At 50.2% G+C, this 23,295-nt stretch overlaps 1 protein-coding gene across 5 annotated transcripts in view; it reads left to right on the top strand.

Annotated features, from left to right (window-relative positions):
* Nucleotides 1-23,295, top strand: part of EPG5 (ectopic P-granules 5 autophagy tethering factor) — a 69,473-nt gene that overhangs the window by 23,315 nt on the left and 22,863 nt on the right. For all 5 annotated transcript variants that reach the window (XM_077346706.1, XM_077346704.1, XM_077346707.1 and 2 more), the window contains exons 15-31: nucleotides 550-669; nucleotides 1,867-2,126; nucleotides 2,634-2,774; nucleotides 4,212-4,356; nucleotides 5,151-5,348; nucleotides 6,223-6,333; nucleotides 7,091-7,210; nucleotides 8,552-8,718; nucleotides 11,282-11,509; nucleotides 11,793-11,916; nucleotides 12,561-12,705; nucleotides 15,731-15,902; nucleotides 16,077-16,239; nucleotides 18,012-18,154; nucleotides 19,948-20,104; nucleotides 21,703-21,897; nucleotides 22,011-22,224. In XM_077346706.1, coding sequence (XP_077202821.1) covers nucleotides 550-669; nucleotides 1,867-2,126; nucleotides 2,634-2,774; nucleotides 4,212-4,356; nucleotides 5,151-5,348; nucleotides 6,223-6,333; nucleotides 7,091-7,210; nucleotides 8,552-8,718; nucleotides 11,282-11,509; nucleotides 11,793-11,916; nucleotides 12,561-12,705; nucleotides 15,731-15,902; nucleotides 16,077-16,239; nucleotides 18,012-18,154; nucleotides 19,948-20,104; nucleotides 21,703-21,897; nucleotides 22,011-22,224 — 2,803 coding nt within the window. The remainder of the gene's footprint in view (nucleotides 1-549; nucleotides 670-1,866; nucleotides 2,127-2,633; nucleotides 2,775-4,211; nucleotides 4,357-5,150; nucleotides 5,349-6,222; nucleotides 6,334-7,090; nucleotides 7,211-8,551; nucleotides 8,719-11,281; nucleotides 11,510-11,792; nucleotides 11,917-12,560; nucleotides 12,706-15,730; nucleotides 15,903-16,076; nucleotides 16,240-18,011; nucleotides 18,155-19,947; nucleotides 20,105-21,702; nucleotides 21,898-22,010; nucleotides 22,225-23,295) is intronic.

Here is a 23,295-nt window from a genome sequence, read left to right as displayed (position 1 = left end):
AGGAGCTCTCTCTCTGTAGGTCCCTTGATTCATCCAATGCTGTTTGTAGAGTATTAATCAAATGCCATTAATATTCCTGTAGTGAAACAGAAGTTGTTAGCTGCTCCTTGAAATTTTGGAATGTCCTGCTTATTATTTCTTCCTTAGCAGTGAGTCCGGTTCCTTCTGTTGACGTGTTCGTGCCTTGCTTACCCAGGGAGCAAAGGTGGATATGTACGTTCAGTGGGATTCTAGAAATATATCCATTTCAGTTCTTCATTAGGCGCATATTTCATTCACTGATATAAACTTTAATGTGGAGGCCGTATTCTTTTCCATAACAGACCACAGTTCACCTATAAAGCAAGAAGGATATATGTTCCTAAGGATGTTCTTTACTTCCCCCCTCATTTTCTCCTCAGAACAACTTTGTGCGGTGTGTTAATGAGAAATATGGTGGCCGTCCCACAGTCACCCCCACGAGCATCTTGGTAGAGGCATAAGTTGAACCCAGGTCTCCCCTGCTTCAAACATTTTTTTAAAGAGTTAAGCTCGCTCTTTTATTTACAGGGTTGCCTCCATCTCGATCCCACTGTCCACGTCGAAGTTGCCCTGACCGTCTTAGAAGCATACCAGAAGTATCTCCCCCAGAAACCGTACAGTGGACTGATCTCCGAAAGCATCAAGCAGGTACACCCCCATCCTCTTGGACTGTTCGTTGTGGGTGAAGAAATATCCCCTGGATTTTTAGAAGAGCCTTCCGTGGGCTTTTACTGACTAGCCTAGAATGCATGAGCGCTATTTTTCCCCTCTAAAAGGCTTGTCTGCATTAACAAATGTATTGCAGAGCCAGGATGGGATGCTATTCATGGAATCATAGAGTTGGAAGGGACCTCCAAGGTCATCTAGTCCAACCCCCTGCAGAATGCAGGAAACTCACAACTCCCTGCCCACCCACAGTGACCCTAATTCCCTGCCCAGATGATGCCCCCTCCCACCAAACCAGAATCTCTGGCCAGTTTGACCTGGAGGGAATTCACCTGGCATGCAAGAAAGGGCCACAGGAGGCAATCATCAACAATCCAGTCTACTCACCCACTTACAATCTGCCTAAATTCACAGAATTGATTTCAGTAGGTGCTGAACTGTGGGGAGATGTCTCCTAGTGCAGAGGGCCCCAAAATATTTGAGCCTGTTCGCACCTTTGGAGTCCTGAGACAGGGTGTGGTCATAACTACAAAATGGCTGCCCCAGTAGGAGGAGCTAGCCACCTAATGTCAAGGAATGCAAGCATGCACCGTTCTAATGATAACTCTTCTGCATTTCAGGCCGAAACCCTGCTTATTAACAAGGTGGCTTTTCAAAAGGAACACATTATTTAATAGCACCTTGTATGCACACAGCTTACTTTCAGTCCGATGGGGAAGAACCTTGTATTTATTTAATCTGTTTATTCTTTCAATGACTTTGGCAGCAGTTCCTGTCGAACCAACTTAAAAAAAAATCTACTCAGGCAGTCAAGTCTTCAGAGGTCAAACAGAAACACTGCTGGGCCCAGGCACCACTTGGCCACACCCCATTTGGAAAAGCACATTGTGGGCACCACGTTCGGGACGTCTTCCCTGGGCCGATTCTGCACACATTGAATAATGCACTTTTCAGCTGCTTTTGTGGCTGGTTTTTCCTGTGCACAACAGGCTAATCTCCTTCAAAAGTGCATTGAAAGTGCATTATCCATTGTGTGCAGAATGGGCCCTGGTCTCTGGTTGAGTTCGAGTATAAGGGCAAGCCTTGAAAGTTTCCAGTCAGTGGCAGTTTTTGCAGTGTTAGCTGCAATCCCGGCCAACTGTAAGGAACTGTGATCCCACCAAGCTTTTCTCCTTCCAGGTCTCCTACCTGGCCAGCATCGTTCGGTACGGAGAGACGCCAGAAACCTCCTTCAACCAATGGGCGTGGGGGCTGGTGCTGAGGTTAAAACTGCACACCAACGATCATAGCATGCTGCAAGGCTGGCCTTTGGCTCCCGTCTCCCGGACGGTGCTGGAGCTGGCGGAATCGCCCACGCTGCACCCGCTGCTGAAGGCCGTCAGAACAGGCCTTCCCATTGGCTGCTACCTGGCGCTGGCCATGACGACGCTGGGCCACAGGTAAGTGATGAGAAAGTTTCTCTCCCATAGGCTTCCAGGATTCTGAGAGCATCTCATCTATCGACGTTTGGAGCTTAATCCTGGCAAAGTCATCCAGCTCGCCTCTACATCTACCTGGCTCCTTCCTAGGGGCAGAGATAGAGAGCCTGAAGATCAGCTGTTTGGTGGGGTCTTTAAATGTCTCCCTGCAGACTCCTTCAAGGCTGTGGAGTGTGAGTTTTGCACAGCCGGTAGGAGTCTGAGGAGAGGCATTTAAAGAGCCCGCTGTTTGGTGATCTTTCTGATCTTCAATCGGCCAAATCAATCTCCTGTTCAACTTGGACAAACCCAAAAAATACTCATATCGGCATTGATTTGAGTATTTTCGGGTTTACCCAACCTGAATCACCTGTCTCTAATTGTAATAACCTTAAACTGAGCTGGATAACTGATGACCGAACATCGTAATGCTTTATTATTTTGCCTGATTCGTCAAATGCATTCCTTTATCCCCCCCCCCCCGAACAGCATCGAAAAGTTCTGTGCCGAAGGGGTCCCTCTGCTGGGCATTCTGGTGCAGTCGCGACACCTGAGAACCGTCGTCCACGTGCTGGATAAAGTCTTGCCGCTGTTCTATCCCTGCCAGTTTTACCTGCTGAAGAACGAACAGTAAGCCAGCAGATTCTAAACCTCCCCCACTATGATTCGCATGTTACCAAGGTCAGGCTGAACTCTGTCCATATCATGCTTCTATCCTGCCCTTCCTCAAAGGAGACCGGGATATGGGAGGGGCTGTGGCTCAGTGGAAAAGCATCCGCTCAGCATGCAGAAGGTCCCAGGTTCAGTTCCTGGCACCTCCGGTTAAAAGTAGTATCAGTAGGTGATGTGAAAGGCCAAGAGGCCAGAGAGCGGCTGCCGGTTAGAGCAGGCCGTACAGATTTTGATGACCCAAGCGTCTGACTCGGTACAAGGCTGCTTCCTGTGCTCAATCCATGCCTATATGTAGCATCGATCCTATTTTAACTTCACAGCCAGAATGTGAAGGTAGTTTTCAGGCTGGTGCTAAGACATGTAGGGGAACGGAGACAGATAACGGAGCTGGTTATCAGAGGCAGAGTTTAATTAGCAGAGTCTGTAAAGCGTACAAGGTCAGTTTGCCAAAAGCAAGTTTGATACAGCAGTAACAAGTGAGTCTCTAAGGCAGGGGTAGTCAAACTGCGGCCCTCCAGATGTTCATGGACTACAATTCCCTGAAGCCCCTGCCAGCGAATGCTGGGAATTGTAGTCCATGGACATCTGGAGGGCCGCAGTTTGACTACCCCTGCTCTAAGGGAATGTGTTTAAGCTATGCTGGAGGGCTTTTCTGACTTCCTTTTACGTGCTTCGGTCCCTGTGTCACTCCTTTGACAGCTGCTTCATACCTTCTCCACAACTGGTTGTGGGTGCTGATCTCTGCAGTGTTCTGAGCTGTGTGAAAACTAAATCTCCTCCAACCTTGTGCTGATGGTCTTGCAGACCTCGGGATCCTAGAGGAGACAGGGCATCTGGCTGACCCTGAACTGTCAGCTTCAGGGGCAGGGGGCGGGATGAGACAGGCACTTCATAGCCTCCTGTGATTTTTGTTGCTCAGGTGTTTGTGTCTGGTGGCAGCTGGGCACAGAATCCTGCTGTCCTTCATCAGAGCAGTCAGAGCTGTATCCAAGGTCTGGCTGTTCCATGACCAGAAGGAGCTTTATTGACCTTAGGGAGAACGTGGGCGCATTACTTGGGGAAAAGAGTTCTAGAAATAGGATTTGGATCTTTCCAGAGGCTCTACCTGGAGAGAAATCTCCTGTGTTAGCTACTTTGTGAAGGAAGAAATCCTCTAATTTGGCCAAGCCAGCCATAAATACCAGGAGGGGGATCTTGTTTGCTCCTTCAGCCAAACAAATCTCTCTGTTGTAACTCTTGAACTCCCACCTCTCCAGCTAGCAGTTCCCCCAGGCAATTGGTCTTTGCTTGATGCTCTAAAATGATCCCCCGTAATTTAATTGACAGTGAGTCAGAGCCTTCGTAGGGGTCTGGGTTGTGTTGATTTTCATAGCTCTCGGTCTGTGGTTCTTCTAGGTTCTTGTCATACCTCCACCAGTTTCTTCAGCTCGACAGTGGCAGTCCCCAAGGGATGACCCAGCAGGTCACCCGCACAGTGGCCCAGCACTTGACAGGGACGAACTATGGAGAAAACATTAAGCTGCTGAACAGCATGATCCAGGTGAGGCACCTAAAGTATGCATGATCCTTCATGGGGGGGGGGGAGTACTTTAGAGCTTGGGGCAGGTCAGGTGATCAGGATTTTCTGTCGTGGCCAAATTTGGTCAGCAGATGTATTTATTTATTCTCAGTAGCTTGATTCTGGGCTGTGTCCAACATTTTATAAAAACAGGCAAAATTAAATAATTTAAAGCATTTTGGACCTGTCCATAGAGTTTTCACGGCAAAGATACTGGAGTGGTTTGCCATTTCCTTCTCCAGTGGATCACCTTTTGGCAGAGCTCTCAGCTATGACCTGTCCATCTTGGGTGGCCCTGCACGGCATAGCTCATAGCTTCACTGAGCTACGTAAGACCCTTCACCACGTCTTGGCAGCGATCCTTGAAGTGTACGACAGAGAATGAGGTGGCTGGATGGAGCCACTGAAGCAGTTGTTGCAAATTTAAATGGACTCTGGGGAATGGTAGAGGACAGGAAGGCCTGGAGGATCATTGTCCATGGGGTCGCGATGGGTAGGACACGACCTCGCACCTAACAACAACAACAATTTAAAGCAATTAAAAGGAACTTTAACAACTGGTCCCAGGCCCTTAAGTTCTTCCTTCCACCTGCTCTAAGCCTCCTGCTCTTCTGTTTCATTGTATGCCGAATTCTTTTATGCCCACTTGCATCCCCACCATTAGCATTACTTGGAGACAGGATGCTGGAAGTATGCGACCCCTGACCGGACGCTGGCAGGGCTCTCCTCCCACTCTCAGTCCACTAATGAGTCACCCCTCTGGCTTGCCTTGACAGAATCACGTCTTCGTCAGCAGCCACCCCAGTGGAGTGGGGCTGGCAGCCGTCCTGGAGTTCTGGGTCCAGGCCCTCGTAAGCCAGCCATCCTGGCACAAGGAGAGAGCCACGCTGTGCCTGATGGATCATCTCTGCCAGGCGGCTTTTCAGTTTAACCAGGAGGACTGCGTCCAGAAACTGCTGTATCAGCAGCACAAGGTAAGGGGGCGCCACCCTTTCCCCTCCTCTCCTCCCCTCAAGGACATGGAAATACTCTCTGGATTGCTTCAAAAGGCATTTGTTGATATTCATGTGTGGAATTTCCAGTTCTGGCTTCACATTGTGATTAAAGTCTTTCTGAAACTGGAGAACCAGTTTGGTGTAGTGGTAAGGAGTGCGGACTTCTAATCTGGCATGCCAGGTTTGATTCTGCACTCCCCCACAAGCAACCAGCTGGGTGACCTTGGGCTCGGCACGGCACTGATAAAACTGTTCTGACTGGGCAGTGATATCAGGGCTCTCTCAGCCTCACCCATCCCACAGGGTGTCTGTTGTGGGGAGAGGAATGGGAAGGCGACTGTAAGCCGCTTTGAGCCTCTTTCAGGTAGGGAAAAGCGGCATATAAGAACAAACTCTTCTTCTTCTTCTTCTGAATGACTTTCAACCCATAGACCAGGCTTTCTCAATTTTGTCAGACTTCGAGAAACCCCAGAAGTGGTGTGATCGTACAAAATATGGTTGGGAAGCAGAGCTGTGGACACCCTAGTCCTCTCCCTTCCCACCCCTTCCAGCCCCATCATTGGCCATTGTGGGAGGGGCTGGTAGCTTGACATGACTACATATGGTCATATCACGCGATAAATGTTTAACAAATTTTAAAAATATGTTCAAAATGTAAGTCCAACTTATTTGGGAAACCCTTCCAGGGTCGTCAAGAAACCCTAGGGGTTTAGGATACACTGGCTAAAAAAGCCTGCAGTAGAGTGTATCCTTTATTGATGGTCTGTAAGAAACACAGTCTTTTCTGATCTGTCCTCTCTCTCTCTCTCTCTGTTTCTCTCTGTCTATCTCTCTCCTTATCAAAAACTCCCAGAATGCCTTGGGCTACCACTGTGATAAAGGGCTGCTGTCTTCCTTAGTCAGCTGGATTGTGGCAGGAAATGTTACACCTTCTTTCATCGAGGGAAATGCCAACTCCACGCAGGTAGGATGGTGCCATAGAGTTGATTTGCTAGAGCGGTCTTGGTGGTTGCTACTTGTCTTTCCTTGTTTCTTTTTTTAAAATGCCTCCTGTTGAATTTAAAACAATAAGGGGGAAAATTATTAAACAAAAGAAAGTCACCCGGGGAGAGATGCTGTGAAGAATTTAGCTCTCAGCAACAATTCGGAGAAAAAGCTGCCAGGTCTTTGGTCTGCGGAATAACTTTTTGTTGTCGTTTTAATTTATTTGAATATAATTTATTTCAAGCATTCAGTATTTATTTATTATATTTATATATCACCCTCCCTGAAGGCTCAGGGGGGGTTACGTCAAACAAATAACTCAGTTATTTATAATTACATTTATATATTGCTCCTGTTTTTGGAAAGGGTTGGCCCAGTTTAGAACAAAATCAGTTTAAAATACAATTTTTTAAAAATTAAGACAATAAATGCTCCCTGATTCCCTGCTCCTCCCCATGCAGCCAGCTGGGTGACCTCAGCACCTCACAGCTCTGATGGTGGTGTTCTGACTGAGCAGGAATCTCAGGGCTCTCTCAGCCTCACCTCCCTCACAAGGTGTCTGTTGTGGGGAGAGGAAGGGAAGGTCTTGAAAGCTACTTTGAGACATGAGGCGTGCTAGGTGACCTTGGGCCAGTCACAGTTCTCTCAGAGCTCCAGTATCTGATTGGGAGGGCCATAATTGCAGCTTTTTGAAAAGGGTTGGATCCTTCCCCACTCCCTCCTTCTTGCTTCAATAGGTTTGGTTTGCGTGGACCGTTCTGAATATGGAATCCATCTTTGAAGAGGATTCGCAGCTCCGTAGAGTTGTGGAGAAGGAATTAGTCATCAACTCGTTGACTCCTGATCAGGCTCTAAAGGTAATAAATAAATAAATGAGTCTATCTCCTTGGTGTAGTGCCAGCAGGGGGGTAGCAGTGAAGAGCAGCAGCCTCTAAGCTGGAGCACGGGATTTAATTTCCCACTGCTCCTCATGAGGCCTGCTGAGTGACCTTGGGCCAGTCCCAGTTCTCTCAGAACTCTCTTAGCCCCACCTGCCCTACAAGGTATCTGCTGTGGGGAGAGGAAGGGAAGGGAGATTGCAAGCCGCTTTGAGACACATGAGGTCTGCTGGGTGACTTTTGGGCAACCCCAGTTCTCTCAGCGCTCTCTCAGCCCAACCTGCCTCATGAAACACCTGTTGGGAGAGGAAAGTAAGGAATTTGTAAGCCGCTTTGAGACACATGAGGCCTGCTGGGTGACCTTGAGTCTGTCCCAGTTCTTCCAAAACTGTCTCAGCCCCACCTGCCTCACAAGGTGCCTGTTGAGGGGAGAGGAAGGGTAGGAGTTTGTAAGCTACTTTGAGAGATATGAGCCCTGCTGGGTGACCTTGGTCCAGTCCCAGTTCTCTCAGATCGCTTTCAGCCCCATCTGCCTCACAAGGTGCCTGAAAGGAGGTTGTAGAATCATAGAGTTGGAAGGGGCCATACAGGCCATCTAGTCCAACCCCCTGCTCAACGCAGGATCAGCCAAAAGTTGTAAGCTACTTAGAGACCCATGAGCTCTGCTGAGTGACCTTGGGCCAGTCACAGTTCTCTCAGAGCTCTCTCAGCCCCTCCCTCCACACAAGGTGCCTGTTATGGGGAGAGAAAGGGAAGGAGTTTGTAAGCTACTTTGAGACACACAAAGCCTGCCGTATGGCCTTCAACTCAGTTTTCTCAAAGCTTTCTCAGCTCCACCTACCTTACATGTTGTCTATTGCGGGGAGAGGAAGGGTAGGCTATCATAAGCTGCTTTGGGACTCTTGGGTCATCAAAGGCAGAGTATGAAACCCAACTTTGCTTCTTCCTTCTAAGGGAAAAAAAAAAAGCAAAGCCGCTTTGTTAAGGTGATATGACAGAATTTGGGGAATGTGAACTTTCAAGAGTCAGAGCTCCCTTCGTCACGTACAAGTAGGAATGGAGATCATTGGTACTTATATCTCAGGGTGAAGATGGAAAGGTAGCCAGCCTGCAAAGGTGCAAGACAATCACCGTGATTAGCTCAGGGCTCTACGCTTTGCTTCGTCCCTCTGTATCGTGGCTCTCTTCCTTGCAACGCCCCCTCCCACCTTCCGATGGAGATATAAGGGCTCAGGGATCTCTAAGGGAGCTTTTCCTCGTTTTCCTGTGGCTGCTCAGCACAGCTCCCCGCTCGTAACAGACTTGGTCTCCCGTTTCCAGAAAGCTCAGGCCCAGCTGAAGCTGCCCATCGTGCCCTCTCTTCAGCGGCTCCTGATCTATCGCTGGGCACAGCAGGCCCTGACCACGCCCGAGGACCACCCCCTCCTGCCCCTCATCTGGCAGAAGTTCTTCCTCCTCTACCTCCATCGCCCAGGGCCGCAGTACGGGTGAGTTCGACATCGGTGGGCTCTGCCCGCATGCTGGCAACTCCCAAGGCGGGTTAGGAAATCACTGAAATCTTTGTTGACCGATGCCAGGCCATGGAACAGCTCCTGAATTTGCATATATTAAGAGATGACGACTTGGGCTGTGGTTAGAGCATGCTTTCTCAAGCAGGGTTTCACGAAGCCCAGGGGTTCCTTGACGGCCCTGGAAGGATTTCCCAAATGGGTGGGTGTTGATATGAACATATATGGGTTATATCAAACAACCCTCCCCCCCTGCAATGGCAAATGCTGGGCCTGGAGGGGAAGGGGAGGGGCCCCAGGTGGGCGTGTCCACAGCTATGTTTCCTAACCATATTCTGCATGATTGTGCCACTTCTGGGGTTTCTCGAAGCCTGAAGAATGTTTCAGGCTTTCTCAATGGTAAACAAGTTGAGACAGGCTGAGTTACAGCCAATACTTGGTGCTTTAGGATGCTTAGGGCTGATCATGCATTGAGCAGGGGGTTGGACTAGATGGCCTGTATGGCCCCTTCCAACTCTATGATTCTATGATTCTATAGCAGGTTGCAGACTCAGTCCCCAGCATCTCCAGTGTGTTCCCTGAAGAGCATGATGCTCTGCAAACACCACCTTGCTGGTGACCCCTGCCCCAGAGAGATCAAACTGGCCTCAAGCAGAGCTGGGGCCTTCTCAGCCTTCTCTCATGCCAGGTGGAATAAACTACCGGTGGAGATCTGGGCCCTGAAGGAGCTGTCCAAGTTCCACAGGGCTTGTAAAACAGCGCTCTTCAACCGAGCCTCTGATTGAGCCCAGGGTGACTCAGAAATATGTGGCTCTCCCTCCTTTCCTCTTGTATTCCTCCTGCTCTGGGTCCCCCCCCCCTCCCGCATGGGATATTCCACCACTGTAACAATGTCAAATTGCCTTCCAGACAGTGGCGGTTGGTAAAATGGCAGAACACCTTGATAATTTCACTGTGTTTTATAATGCTGTGCTTTTAAACATTGAATTTATTGTTGTAAACCTCCCCTGAGCCCATGGGGAGGGGTGGTCTAGAAATTCAAGTATACATACATAAATATTTCCAGATCAAGGGTCGGATCGGAGGTGAGGCAAAAGACCTCTGCCAGAGACTCTGGGAAGCCAGTACTGGAGAAGGCCACTTGGACCTTGAGGGGTCTCGGTCTGATTCAGAGAGCCAGCTTGGTGTAGTGCTTAAGAGCAGCCGTTTCTAATCTGGCCAACCAGGTTTGATTCCCTGCTCCTCCGCATGCAGCTCCTCTACATGCAGCCTGCCGGGTGACCTCCATTCATTCATTCATTCATTCATTCATTCATTCATTCATTCATTCATTCATTCATTCACTCACTCATTCATTCATTCATTCATTCCCCGTCACGTCTGATATAAACCCCATAAAACTCCAGACATAAAAGACACAAGCATTATCCAAAAACCAAAAAGAAGAAGATGCGGGGAAAAAAAACCCTCGCTATTCTCAGTCCCCCCCGAACATCTCATAGAGGGATGGGAGGGACGAGGGTGCAGATGTCGCAAACTGTCACTCATACCACTGTCCTAGGAGGGGGCCTTGGGCTTGTCACAGTCATGATAGTGCCGTTCTCACAGTTTCTCTCAGAGCTCTCTCAGTCCCACCTACCTCACAGAGTGGTCTGTTGTATGAAGTCGAAGGGAAGGCGACTGTAAGCTGCTTTGAGACTCCTCCTGGTAGAGACAAGCGGGGTATAAAAACTAACTCTTGTTCTTCTACTTCTTTCCAAAAATGAGTCATGAATAAGTTTTCCCACCCAGTGCAATTTGAGGTTCGCATCCTCTTTTGCTCACTCAGCTAGTCCGGGCTGTTCCTCTCCCAGTTTTGCTCACTTTGCCAGGCATTTTTCCCGTACCAACCCCGGAGAAGTGGTGTTCTGCTTCAAAACCCAGGCGTTCTTCCAACTGCGGCTGGCCCGGCTACTGTCCCCCGAACACTTAGCCACAGTGATCCATGCAGTGATCCATCCATCACTTTGCGCTCTGTGGGAGAAAATCTGCTGGTCGTTCCCGGCCCTACAGAAGCACGCCTGGCCTCGACCAGGGCCAGGGCCTTTTCAGTCCTGGCCCCCGACCTGGTGGAATGAGCTCCCGGGAGAGCTGCGGACCCTGCGGGATCTTTCAACGTTCCGCAGGGCCTGCAAGACGGAGCTCTTCCGCCAGGTCTATGGTTGAGGTCGGGGCTGATAATATAGACCTACGCCCCCCCCCCCCCCCCCCGGGATTTGGGACCTGAAGTATACATCATCAGGACCTCCTCTCCACCCGCCAGTAGTGGGAGGGGGGGAAGTTGAGTTGCCGATCTCCGCCATGTCGGTAATGTTGGTAATGTTATTGTTGTCTTTTAATGGGGATTTTAGGATGCTGTAACCCGCCACGAGCCATAAGGGAGTGGCGGGAAACAAATATAATAATAATAATAATAGGCAGAAGAGCAGCGCTCCATTTTGAGCGGCTTGCGTTGACGAAGCCCTAAGCGTCGCTCGTAAATGACCAGGATTCTGTTTTTAAGGCTACCCGTAGACGGCTGCATTGGGAAAAGGTTCTTCCAAAGTCCCGCTCACCTCAGCCTCTTGAGCGACCTGAAGCAGCGGCTGATAGAGGCGGCCGACTTCCACCACGCAGCCAGCAAAGCTCTCCGGCCCAAGAGCCCAGAAGAGGGCAGTGAAAGTTCGACCGACAAAGGATGTAGGAAGCCCGATCACCTGACCTCCCCGGAGCTGCACAAGGAGCTTGTCAGGTAATGAATGTCCGCAGGTATGCTTCCCAACCATATTCAGCACGATTGCACCACTTCTGGGACTTCTCAAAGCCTGAAGAATGTTCCAGGGATTGCTCAAAGGTAAAAAAGTTGAGAAAAGCTGCAAATCTGTGACTGCCGGATTTGCAGATCTTATGGCCTTAGGAAGAACGCTGGGGGGCGGGGGGGGGAGGGGTGACCACTGTGGGTGGACACGCATGCAGCAAGGGAGAAACGCTTTCAGGCCCGTGCATGTCATCTTGCTTTCTCGTTTTGCTCGCAGGCTTTTCAACGTGTGCGTTCTGTGGCTGGATGAAGAGAGCTTTCAGAAAGGGGACACGTACATCCCCTCCTTACCAAAGCAATACGATGCTCACAGGCTGGCCAAAATCATGCAGAACCAACAGGTGAGGTGGCCCGACTGACCGTTTCAAATGGCCATTCTTAATCATCAGAATTAACGATTAAATGCTGTGTAATTATTTAACAATGCAATGACTAACGGTCTGCACACACGTATGAGGTCGTTGTTTGTCACGGGTGCTCAGTGTGCATCGAACCCAGGGCATTTCAAGGGAAGTAAAACCGATTGCAATAAAATCTTTGTTGGTCTTAAAGGTGCTACTGGACTCTGATTTTATCGTGCCACTTCGGACCAACACGGCGACCCATTTGAATCTAATTGAAATAAGGCTTTGATGCTATTGGAACTTATAAAGAGAAAAAAAAATCCACCTGGTTTTGTCTTCAAGATGAAGTGCAGGAGATGTTTGGAAAAAGGGATTTGGCTCATAGCTCACACACCATGTCCTCCTGCCCAGTGGACAGGCTGGGTGGCACACCCCTTGCGATTTCTGCACTTTAGGAATCTAAAGCAGTAGAAAAGGTTAAGAGTCCAGTAGCAGCTTCAAGACTAACCAAATTTGGTTCAGGGGAGGAACTTTATTGGGCTAACTGCTCGCTTCTTCAGATACCTGACTCAATCAAATCAGTCGCCGTCGCTATCCATAAAACTTGGCTCATCCACCTTTTGTTCTCTGTTGTGTTTTAGGATTTGTGGCTGGAATTTGTCAACGTGGAACGCATACAACATGAATTCGAAGAGGCGATAGACTTCTGGCTTCAGGTCAGGGTGGAATCGCATGCATCTCCAAGCACCTTGTCAGCGCAAATGGACTTCACTAACCCTTTATCGGGTATGTCACACGTTCAAAGATATCTTTCTGATTCCTCTGGGATGTGCTTGGAACTTGCAGGGGGAAAGCTTCTGTTATGGGTGCTCCCTTTTTGGGATATTAGCATCCCTGGGAGTTTGGGTTGAGCATCTAACCCAGTGGTTCTCAACCTGGGGGTCAGGGACCCCTTTGGGGGTCGAATGACCCTTTCACAGGGGTCACGGCAGGGCAAGCAGCTTAGCCGGGGGGAGGGGGGCCATCCACACAACAGCCTTGCGGGGTAGATTCAGATACAGTGTTTGTTTGTCTGGAGCAGCGGAAAAGAGCGAGTTCGGCATGGTGGGACAAAGGGCAGAACTGAACTGAGAAACCCCAGGGGGGGGGGAACAATTTATATACAATCATGAACAATGGATCTTCATGCCATGGGTCAGTTTCGGTTTAATTTCTGTGAAAGAACCCTTGCATAATGTTAAGGCATTATTAAAGGGTTGTGGCATTAGGAAGGCTGAGAACCACTGGGCTAACCCCTCCCCGCCCCCACACATACACACCGATTGCTAATTCTTTGATAACAGTTGTGCCTCTGGATTCTGTCCACGTCTTCTGTTTGAGAAGCTGGAGACAGAGGAAGGGTTTGCTCCCACAGAGTGACTTTCAGGCCTAGGAGACATTGTGTGTGTGCGTGCCTTCCCTTCCTCTCCCCACAACAGGCACCCTGTCAGGTAGTTGGGGCTGGGAGAGCTCTGAGAGAACTGGGACTGGCCCAAGGTCACCCAGCTGGCTGTACGTGAAGGAGGAATGGGGAATCAAACCCAGTTCCATAGATTAGCAACCGCTGCTCTTAACCACGGCACCATGCTGGTCTCAGGCAAAGGTCTTTGCCTTTCTTTCGCGTTCCTTTGATCCAGCCAGCAGGAACAATGAAAAAGGAGCCTTCCTTTCCTGGCCACATTCAGCGTAATCCTTAAGTCTCTGTCCGCATTGTGTGAGGCTCCTGCCCGAATTCCCCAGTAATCTGACCCTTGTGGCAGCAAAGAAGGCTTAATTGATTGGCTTTGTAATCGATTAAAGGCCTACTCCAGGTCCGACAGAACTGCCAGGCCAGGTCAAGATTCCCTCTTCAAAACTCACGTCCAGCCCCCCTCCCAGTTCGGCTGCCTTTCCCCAGGTCTTTGGGCACTCTCTCCCCGTAACGCTTGTTCCCTGTTACCGTCAAAGGAAGCACAAAAGGCAAGATACTTTTATCTCAATAGAAGCATAGACTAATAGAGTTGGAAGGGACCTCCTGGGTCATCTAGTCCAACCCCCTGCACTATGCAGGACACTCACAACACTCTTGCTCATCCACTGTCACCTGCCATGCCCTTGAGCCTTCACAGAATCAGCCTCTCCCTCAGATGGCTCTCCAGCCTCTGCTTAAAAATCTCCAAAGACGGAGAACCCACCACCTCCCGAGGAAGCCTGATCCACTGAGAAACCACTCTAACAGCCAGGAACGTCTTCTGGATGTTGAGACGGAATTTAGAATCATAGAGTTGGAAGGGACCTCCTGGGTCATCTAGTCCAACCCCCTGCACTATGCAGGACACTCACAACCCTATCGCTCATCCACAGTCACCTGCCACCCCCTTGAGCCTTCACAGAATCAGCCTCTCCGTCAGATGGGGATCCAGCCTCTGCTTAAAAAGGCTGGAGACAGTGAAAGAAACATAGCTGGCTGTTAATGAGCTCACAACCTCCTCCACCCCCCCCCACCCCCATTCCACCACAAGGGGCATCCCCCCCCCCCCCTGGCCACAGCATTGCGGATCATTGCACACACACACACACACACACACACACCCCATTGCAAGCTGGCTGGACCCATGACACAAGAAGAGCAGACCCACTGGCTATTCCGGTGCCTGTGTTTGTGCTGCAGCTCGTGCTGGACCAAAGAAGAAGAGGCTTCAGGCAGTGAGATGCTTCCAGATAGTTCTCAGAGCCCACAGCTTCTGCCAACCCCTGTGGAAGGCCCAGCAGTGTTCTGGCGGCCTGTACCTGCTTCTCCTTGTCCGTCTCTGCAGGCCAGGAGCTCTCAGTGGCAGTTCAGGGGGAGGCGGGGCTCTCCACTGGGGACCGCAGCGGCTGCCAGTACGTCAAGCTGCCCAATCACCCCTGAGTTCTTGCCTCGTGTGCAGTGTCATCGGCAGTCTCCTGGGCCGTTTAACATTCAGTGCACGGGGTTGAGGCTTGGGGAGAAAAGAGAGAGGAGCGTTTGAGTGCATCCTGTCGGAACGCCGGAGGAAAACATCTCTGTTCTTAAAATGTGTGTGTGTGTGGGGGGGGGGAGGTTTCTTTAAAAAAAAAGGATTCAAAACAGTTTCCTTAACTGAATGTTTCTTAGATATTCATCTACAGCAGGGGTAGTCGAACTGCGGCCCTCCAGATGTCCATGGACTACAATTCCCATGAGCCCCTGCCAGCAAAAGCTGGCAGGGGCTCATGGGAATTGTAGTCCATGGATATCTGGAGGGCCGCAGTTCGACTACCCCTGATCTACAGTGTAGGTAGTGTCGGAGGCGAATCCTTACTCTTTCGAGCATGGCCTGGGCATGCAGGATGGTGGACTCTCAATGCGGAGAACTGGGTTTAGTTCCCCGCTCCTCTTCCACTTGAAGCTCACCGGGCAATAGTGGGCCAATCCCAGTTCTCTCACAGCAGTCTCGGCCCTGAGAGGAAGGGAGGCTGCTTTGAGACCCAGGCCTGCTGGGTGACCTTGGGCCAGTCCCTGTTCTCCCAGGACTCTCTCAGCCCCATCTTTCTCACAAGGTGCCTGTGGTGGGGAGAGGAAGGGAAGGCGATTGGAAGCCACTTTGAGACACGTGAGGCCTGCTGGGGGACCTTGGGCCTTCCCCAGTTCTCCCAGAACTCTTTCAGCCTCACCTGCCTTACAAGGTGCATATTGTGAGGAGAGGAAAAGGAAGGTGATTGTAAGCCGCTTTGAGACTCCTTGAGGCAGAGAAAAGCAGAGGTACAAGAAGCTACTCCTCTTCTCTTTCAGCCAAGGAGAGAATCATCAGCAATTTGCAGAAATACGAGGCGCCCCGGCCTTCTCTCCCGCTCCAGCCAATGAAAGCCCCCGTCCCTGTGATTTCGCCTTCCAGCTTAATGAATCTGAACGAAGCCAAAGAGCTGGTCCGTGCCAACCTCAGCATCTTGCAGCACCATGCCAAGTAAGGGGCAGCCCTTTGTTTGGCCAGCGGCCTTGATGCCACATCCAGTCTCTGAGCTCAGCGGCTGGGGAGGTTCCCAGTGTTGGAGGAGATTGCAAATTGGGGTGCAGGTAAAAACGCATCCCTTCTTCTTCTTCTTCTTCTTCTTCTTCTTTTTTTTTTGAACTCCTTCAGAGCCGCAGCGATCCGAGAATCCCAGCAAGTTGCCTTTAGGAGTGAGATCCTGGACACTTTGCCGAAGCTTTACACCAACAGAGAAGAGCAAGTGGTCCTCCACCTGGAGTGTCGGGGCAGCTCTGGGAAGCCGTGCCAAGGAGCAGCGCTTGTAACAATTCAGGTTAGAATAGAATCATAGAATCCTAGAATCATAGAGTTGGAAGGGGCCATAGAGGCCATCTAGTCCAACCCCCTTCTCAACGCAGGATCAGCCCTAAGCATCCTAAAGCATCCAAGAAAAGTGTGTATCCAACCTTTGCTTGAAGACTGCCAGTGAGGGGGAGCTCACCACCTCCGTAGGCAGCCTATTCCACTGCTGAACGACTCTGACTGTGAACATTTCTTTCCTGATATCTAGCCTATATCGTTGTACTTGAAGTTTAAACCCATTACTGCGCGTCCTCTCCTCTGCAGCCAACAGAAACAGCATCCTGCCCTCCTCCAAGTGACAACCTTTCAAATACTTAAAGAGGGCTATCATGTCCCCTCTCAACCTCCTTTTCTCCAGGCTGAACATTCCCAAGTCCCTCAACCTATCTTCATAGGGCTTGGTCCCTTGGCCCCAGATCATCTTCGTCGCTCTCCTCTGTACCCTTTCAATTTTGTCTACATCCTTCTTGAAGTGAGGCCTCCAGAACTGCACACAGTACTCCATAGAAGCCCTCCCCACTGCCCAGCCCCACTTGGGCGGGTTTAGCTTCCCCCGGTAATTTCTAAGAATTTTGTCTGTCTGTATTACCTTGAAGAAAGCTTTGTTGGGCCACTGGACTCCAATTTTGTTCTGCTGCTTCATACCAACATGGTGACCCACCTGAATCTGTCTGTCTGTCTCTGTCTGTCTGTCTCTCTGTCTCTGTCTCTCTCTCTCTTTCTGTCTTCCTCCCTTTCTTTCTCTCTTTTGGTCATCGTTTTTACTGTTGAGAAAGCCCTGAAGCATTCTCCAAGCTTTGGGAAACCCCCGAAGTGGCACAATCCTACAGAACAGAGAGGCATGGCTGTGTACACACCCACCCAGGGCCCCTCCCCTCCCCTTCCCACCCCATCCAGGCCCATCATTGGCCATTTTGGGAAGGGGAGCGGGCTGACATGAACCTTTATGGTAATACCAGCCAATAAATGTTTAACAAATGTAAAAATATATATTAAAAATTAATTAACTCCCACCCATTAAGGAAACTGTTCCAGAGCCATGAAGAAACTACAGAGTTTCACGAAATCTTGGCTGAGAAACTGTGAGGTAAGGGGTCTGAGCTCCAAACAGAGAGAATCGTTCTAGGTCTCAAGCGATGCTGTTGTTCTTATTATGTATGTAAGAAGCCAGGGTCTACCACTCAGTAGTGGCCCCATGCCTTTTGGACGTAGCCTTGGGAAAAGCAGATCGAAAATGCTGCAATTGAGGAAGCTCAAAGCTACTGGAAGAAATCACACAGTATAATGCAATCATCAAAGAAGACAAGCACATATGAATTCCAATAAAGTTGACTTCACCCACACTAAATGGATTCAGTCTTTCAACTAGGACCCCGGATATAATGATCCAGTTTCGCAAGTCTTCCTCAGCTCATTCCTATTAAATGTGACTGCACCTAGTCAGAATGAGCACATAGTCTCTCAGACAGCAATGCGATGTTTTCTTGCTGTTTAAGAGACCATGTGCTCGTTTTGAATGTATGCATTCACCTATAATATGAACGAGCTGAGGAAGACCTGCGAAACTAGATCATGTCCGGGATCCTAGTTGAAAGACTGAAATACATTCAGTGCGGTTGAGGTCAACTTTATCGTAATGTATACAGGATTGCCGAGCCACAGATTTTTCTTCTTGGATTATTGTGACCGATGATGAAACACCTGGGTTCCATTTGTAACCCATCATCTCCTTTTCCCCTCCAGTTCGAAGGGAAGTATAAAAACGAAGCCACCAGCCAGCAGCTCCACGCCCTGAAGAAGGAAGTGAAGCTGCTGCAGGCGGAGGCCACAAAACCCCCTTCTCTGGCCGTCGTGGAAGCTGCGGTGCACTTGGAGAACTTCATCACGTAGGTCTCTGGGCGTTGCTTTCTCTGTTCGCTGCAAGACGTTGCCTCAGTTGTCCTTTTGGGCTTCTGGTTGTAGGGGAGTGATAGGGGATTTCAAGGCCCAGCTTGAATCCAGCAGTTCTAAGCAAGAGGCCTCAGAGTCCCTGGCATTGTTCTTTCTATGCCCCAAGCCTAGATTTGCCAGCTCTAGGTTGGGAAATACGTGATTTTAGGGGTAGAACCTGGGGAGGGCAGCGTTTAGAGAAGAGAGGTGACCTCAGAAGGATATAAGGCCATTTTTCTCCAGGGAAACTGTTCTCAGTCGTCTGGTGGGAGATCTCCAGGTGCCCCCTGGAGGTTGGCAGTCCTCTTCCCTGCTCCTGTCCCAAGCTGTTCTGGTTAGGGGAGATTCTGGAATCTCATTCCAGGACAAAATGCTGCAGTGGCAGGGAAGCATTCACGTACGTGTTTCCCCGCAATAATGCTCAAGCGCAAGGAGAATGTATTCATCCCTTTCAAATGTTTCTACTCTGCCTTTCCACCATATAGGGTCCCCGAGGCGGCACACATTAAACGTTAAGACTTAAAAAAGAAAATTAAAAATTAAATGCATAGACAACAAATCAGTAAAAGCATTATGATAAGAACTTGGGAGGAAGCAAATAATAGTTATTGTTAGTTTTGTGTTCTGGAGCCCTTTCATAGGCTGCTATAATCCGGAAGAAGTTCTTGACAGTTAGAGCAGTTCCTCAGTGGAACAGGCTTCCTCAGGAGGTGGTGGGTTCTCCATTTTTGGAGATTTTTAAACAGAGGCTGGAGAGCCATCTGACGGAGAGGCTGATTCTGTGAAGGTTCAAGGGGGTGGCAGGTGACAGTGGATGAGCGAGAGGGTTGTGAGTGTCCGGCATAGTGCAGGGGGTTGGACTAGATGACCCAGGAGATCCCTTCCAACTCTTCTATGATTCTATGAATCTCTCCCTCCTTTTTCTGCCATCTAGTTGTAGCCAACTCATGATGACCTCATAGGGTTTTCAAGGCAAAGGACATATGGAGACGGTTTGCCATTGCCTGCCTCTGTGTCACAGTCTGGGTCTTGCCTGGTGGCCTCCCATCCAAATACCGAACAGGCCCAACCCTGCTTAGCTTCTGACGAGATCAAACTAGCCTCAATTGTCCATGTTAGGGCAATTCCTTTGGCATCCCGTAGGTAAAGCTTGAACCTGTCTGACTCACTTCTATTCATGTCATAGAATCATGGAATTGAAAGGGGGACTCCAGGGTCATCTAGTCCAACACCCCAACACAATGCAGGAAATTCACATCCACTTGCCCACTCACAGTGACTCCAGTTTCATGCACATATGATCCCCCCCCCCCCAAAAAAAACCCCCTTCCAGAATTTCTGGCCAGTTTGGCCTGGAGGAAATTTGCCTCCCAACCCCAAAGTGGCAATCGGCATTTCCCTGGGCATGCAAGAAAGGGCCACAAGAGCTAAGCACCAATACACTCCCTTCTGCCCACCTACTCACCATCTGCCCAAGTTCACAGAATCAGCATACCTGTCAGATGGCTCTCCAGCCTCTGCTTAAAAACTTCCATAGAGGGAGAACCCACCACCTCCTGAGGAAGCCTGTTCCACTGAGGAACCACTCTAACTGTCAGGAACTTCTTCCGGATGCTTAGCCAAAAGTATAATTTTCTACACAGCACTGTACTGCATTTTCTCTGTGGGCTAACTCAAGGAAACTGAGCGTGCTTTCGACTGTGTTTAAAAAGGTCTCCTTCCCCTCCCTCCCACTGCCATTTTTCTACAGAGCTTTAATCAATCTCTACAAGATCCAGCCTGTGCCAGGGATCCAGAGAGTCGGGATCAGTCTGTTTTTTGCAGTGGTGGGCTTTGTGAGTGACGATACGCAGCGCCATCCACCGACAAGGCAGTTCTTCAGCTCCTGCATCGAGATCCTTGGCCAAGTAAGTTGGTTTGGGGTGGGAGTGTATATATCTATCAGTTTGAAGGGCCAGAAGGCAACATCAGGCGAAGGCCTCAGCCTCTCTGCCCTGTTGTTGGCCCTCCAGAGGAACTGGTTGGCCACATTGTGAGATGGAACGCTGGACTAGATGGACCTCTGGTCTGATCCATCAGGGCTCTTCTGAGGTTCTTATGAAGGCCTTGGCTTCTCTGCCCTGTCGTTGGTCCTGTAGAGGAACTGGCTGGACTGTATGCCTGACTAGATGGACCCCTGGTCTGATCCAGCAGAGCTCTTATGGAAGCCTCGATCTCTGTGCCCTGCTGTTGGCTGTGCAGAGGAATTGGTTGGCTGCTGTGTGAGACATGATGTTGGACTATATGGACCGCAGGTCTGTTCCTGCAGGCCTCTCCTGATGTTCTTATGAAGGCCTCAGCCTCTGTGCCCTGTTGTTGGCCCTCCAGGGGAGCTGGTTGGGATGTTGGACTAGGTGGACCACTGATGTAGACGAATCACTAGGCCTTCGCAAGAACATAAGAGGAGCCCTGCTGGATCAGGCCAGTGGTCCTTCTAGTCCAGCATCCTGCCTCACACAGGGGCCAACCAGTTCTTCTGCAGGGCCAACAACAGGGCACAGAGGCTGAGACCTTTGTGAGAACATAAAAACAGTCCTGCTGGGTCAGACGAGTGGTCCAACCTTGTCAAGCATCATGTCTCAAACCTTGGCCAACCCAGAGGCCTTCCCCTGATGTCGCTTCCTGGCACTAGTATTCAGAGGTTTACTGCCTCCAAATTTAACAGTTCCCTTTAGGTGCCATGGTGGACAGATCTCCCTGATCCTGTCTAATCTCCTGGTTCCATTCATCTCTGTTCTGCTGTCATGTTCCCCTTCCTGCTATTTCTTGTTTTTTTCTCCTCCTCCTTCCCCATCCCCCTTTATGTTTTCTGAAACCCCTAAAGAGGCAGAGGCCATTGCCACTAAGTCCTAATCCGCTAGGGTAAATCCACTGGTTTCAGGCCAGCATCTCACAGAGAACGTAGCTCCAGGTGAGTAGGACTGCTGAGCATCTCACGCCACAGGGACTATGAGGACAAACCCTTCAATAAGAGGGAGGTTGTGTAGACCGGCCCTCTCTTGTAGCAGATGTCTGCTGCATAGCTTTTCAAAGATTCATAGAGTTGGAAAGGGCTGTACAGGCCATCCAGTCATAGAATCACAAAACCATCGAGTTGGAAGGGGCCACTCAGGCCATCTAATCATAGAACCATAGAATTGGAAGGAGTCACTCAGGCTGTTATAGAATCATAGAGTTGGAAGGGGCCACTCAGGCCATCTAATCATAGAACCATAGAGTTGGAAGGGGCCGTACAGGCCATCTAGCCCAACCCCCTGCTCAATGCAGGATCAGCCTCAGTCATCCATGAAAAAATATCTCTCCAGCTGCTGCTTGAAGACCACCAGTGAGGGGGAGCTCTCACCACTTCAAACACATATGGACTCTGGCAAGGGAATGGGAAGGCCCAGCAGAACCATGGAGGGGGGGGGGAGGCGAGCAGTGCTTTTGCCCAATGAGATGCTCTCTCCCTCATGTTCCTTTCCAGGTCTTCGTGGCAGGAACGGAATCGGAATGCCGGCCCCTGCTGCAGACCATCCTGAAGAACCGGAGGCTCTGCACCCTCCTCTCGCCTTACTTCACTCCTGTTGCCTCCCCGGAGGAGTTTGTGGGCCTCTACGAGCAAGTGGTCTCTTTCCTCTGCGGGGAGAACAGCGACGTCGTCTTCATGCTGCTCACCAAGGCAAGAGGGGCTCTCAGCACTCCCCCTTGTGGCCACAGCACTGGGCCGTGGTTACTGCCAATAAATGCGTGTCCATGCCCCCCTCGTGCAATCACGCCATCTTCTTCCTCTAGTTCGATCTCCCGCAGTGGTTGCAGAGCTCGAGGCCCGCCCTCTCCGAGCGCACCCGGCTCCTGGAGTCCATCCACCTGGCGCTCAAGACCTGCGGCTTCGAACCCGAGGAGGAAGTCTCAATGCCTTACCATCTCTTCTGCAAGCACTGGGCCTGCCTCCTCCGCTACCAGTTCCCCGACCACTACAGCACTTTCCTCCGGCTGCTGATGCAGAGTGAGTTCCCCAAAGGTGTTTGGCCTCGCCCTGCAGCCCTTCGGCCAGTGGATTTATTTTATTTATATTGATTCATTGATTCATCGATTCATCGATTCATCGATTCATCGATTCATCGATTCATTGATTCATTGATTTATTGATTTATTTGGGGGTTTCGATCAGGCCTTCGTGACAGCCCCAGAAGGGTTTCCGGATGGGTGGGAGTTAATTAATTTTTTTGTTAAACATTTATTGGGTGATATTGACCATATTGAGTCATGTCGACCTGCCTTCCTCTGTCCCCAAAGGGCCAATGATGGGCCTGGAGGGGGTGGCCATTGTGGGTGAGGGAAACCTCCACATTCAGAGGCAGTAGCCGGCTGAATTGTCAAGAGGCAACATCAGGGGAAGGCCTCGGCCTCTATGGTCTGTTGTTGGTCCTCCAGAAGAATTGGCTGGCCACAGTGTAAAATGTGATCCTGGACTGGATGGGCCACTGGTCTGATCCCACAGGGCTCTACTTGTGTTTTTACAAAGGTCTCGCCTCTATGTCCTGTTACTGGCTATCCAGAAGAACTAGTTGGCCACTGTGTTGGACTCCTGGTTTGATCCAGTAGGACTCTTCTTATGTTCTTCTGGAACCCTTGGTCTCTATGCCTTATTGTTGGCCATCCAGAGGAACTGGTTGGCCACTGTGTGAGATAGGATGCTGGGCTAGATGGACCACTGGTCTGAGCCAGCAGGGCTCTTATGTTCTAATGAAGGCCTCGGCCTCTGTGCCCGGTTGTTGGCCACCCAGAGGAACTGATTGACAGCTGTGTGAGATGGGATGCTGGGCTAGATGGACCATTAGTCTGCTCCAGAAGGGGTCTTCTGATGTTCTTATGAAGGCCTCAGTCTCTGTGCCCTGTTGTTGGCCCTCCAGAGGAATTGGTTGGCCACTGCATGAGACAGGATGTTGGGTTAGATGGATCACTAGTTTGATCCAGCAGTGCTCTTACGTTCTAGTGAAGGCCTCAGTCTCTATGCCCTGTTGTTGGCTATCTGGAGGAACCGGTCGACCACTGTGTGAGACGGGATGCTGGGATA

The sequence above is a fragment of the Paroedura picta genome, chromosome 7 (assembly GCF_049243985.1).
Source record: "Paroedura picta isolate Pp20150507F chromosome 7, Ppicta_v3.0, whole genome shotgun sequence".
Classification (NCBI taxonomy): domain Eukaryota; kingdom Metazoa; phylum Chordata; class Lepidosauria; order Squamata; family Gekkonidae; genus Paroedura; species Paroedura picta.
The sequence above is the reverse complement of the archived record's forward strand: the minus strand, read 5'-3'. Positions and strand labels throughout refer to the sequence as shown.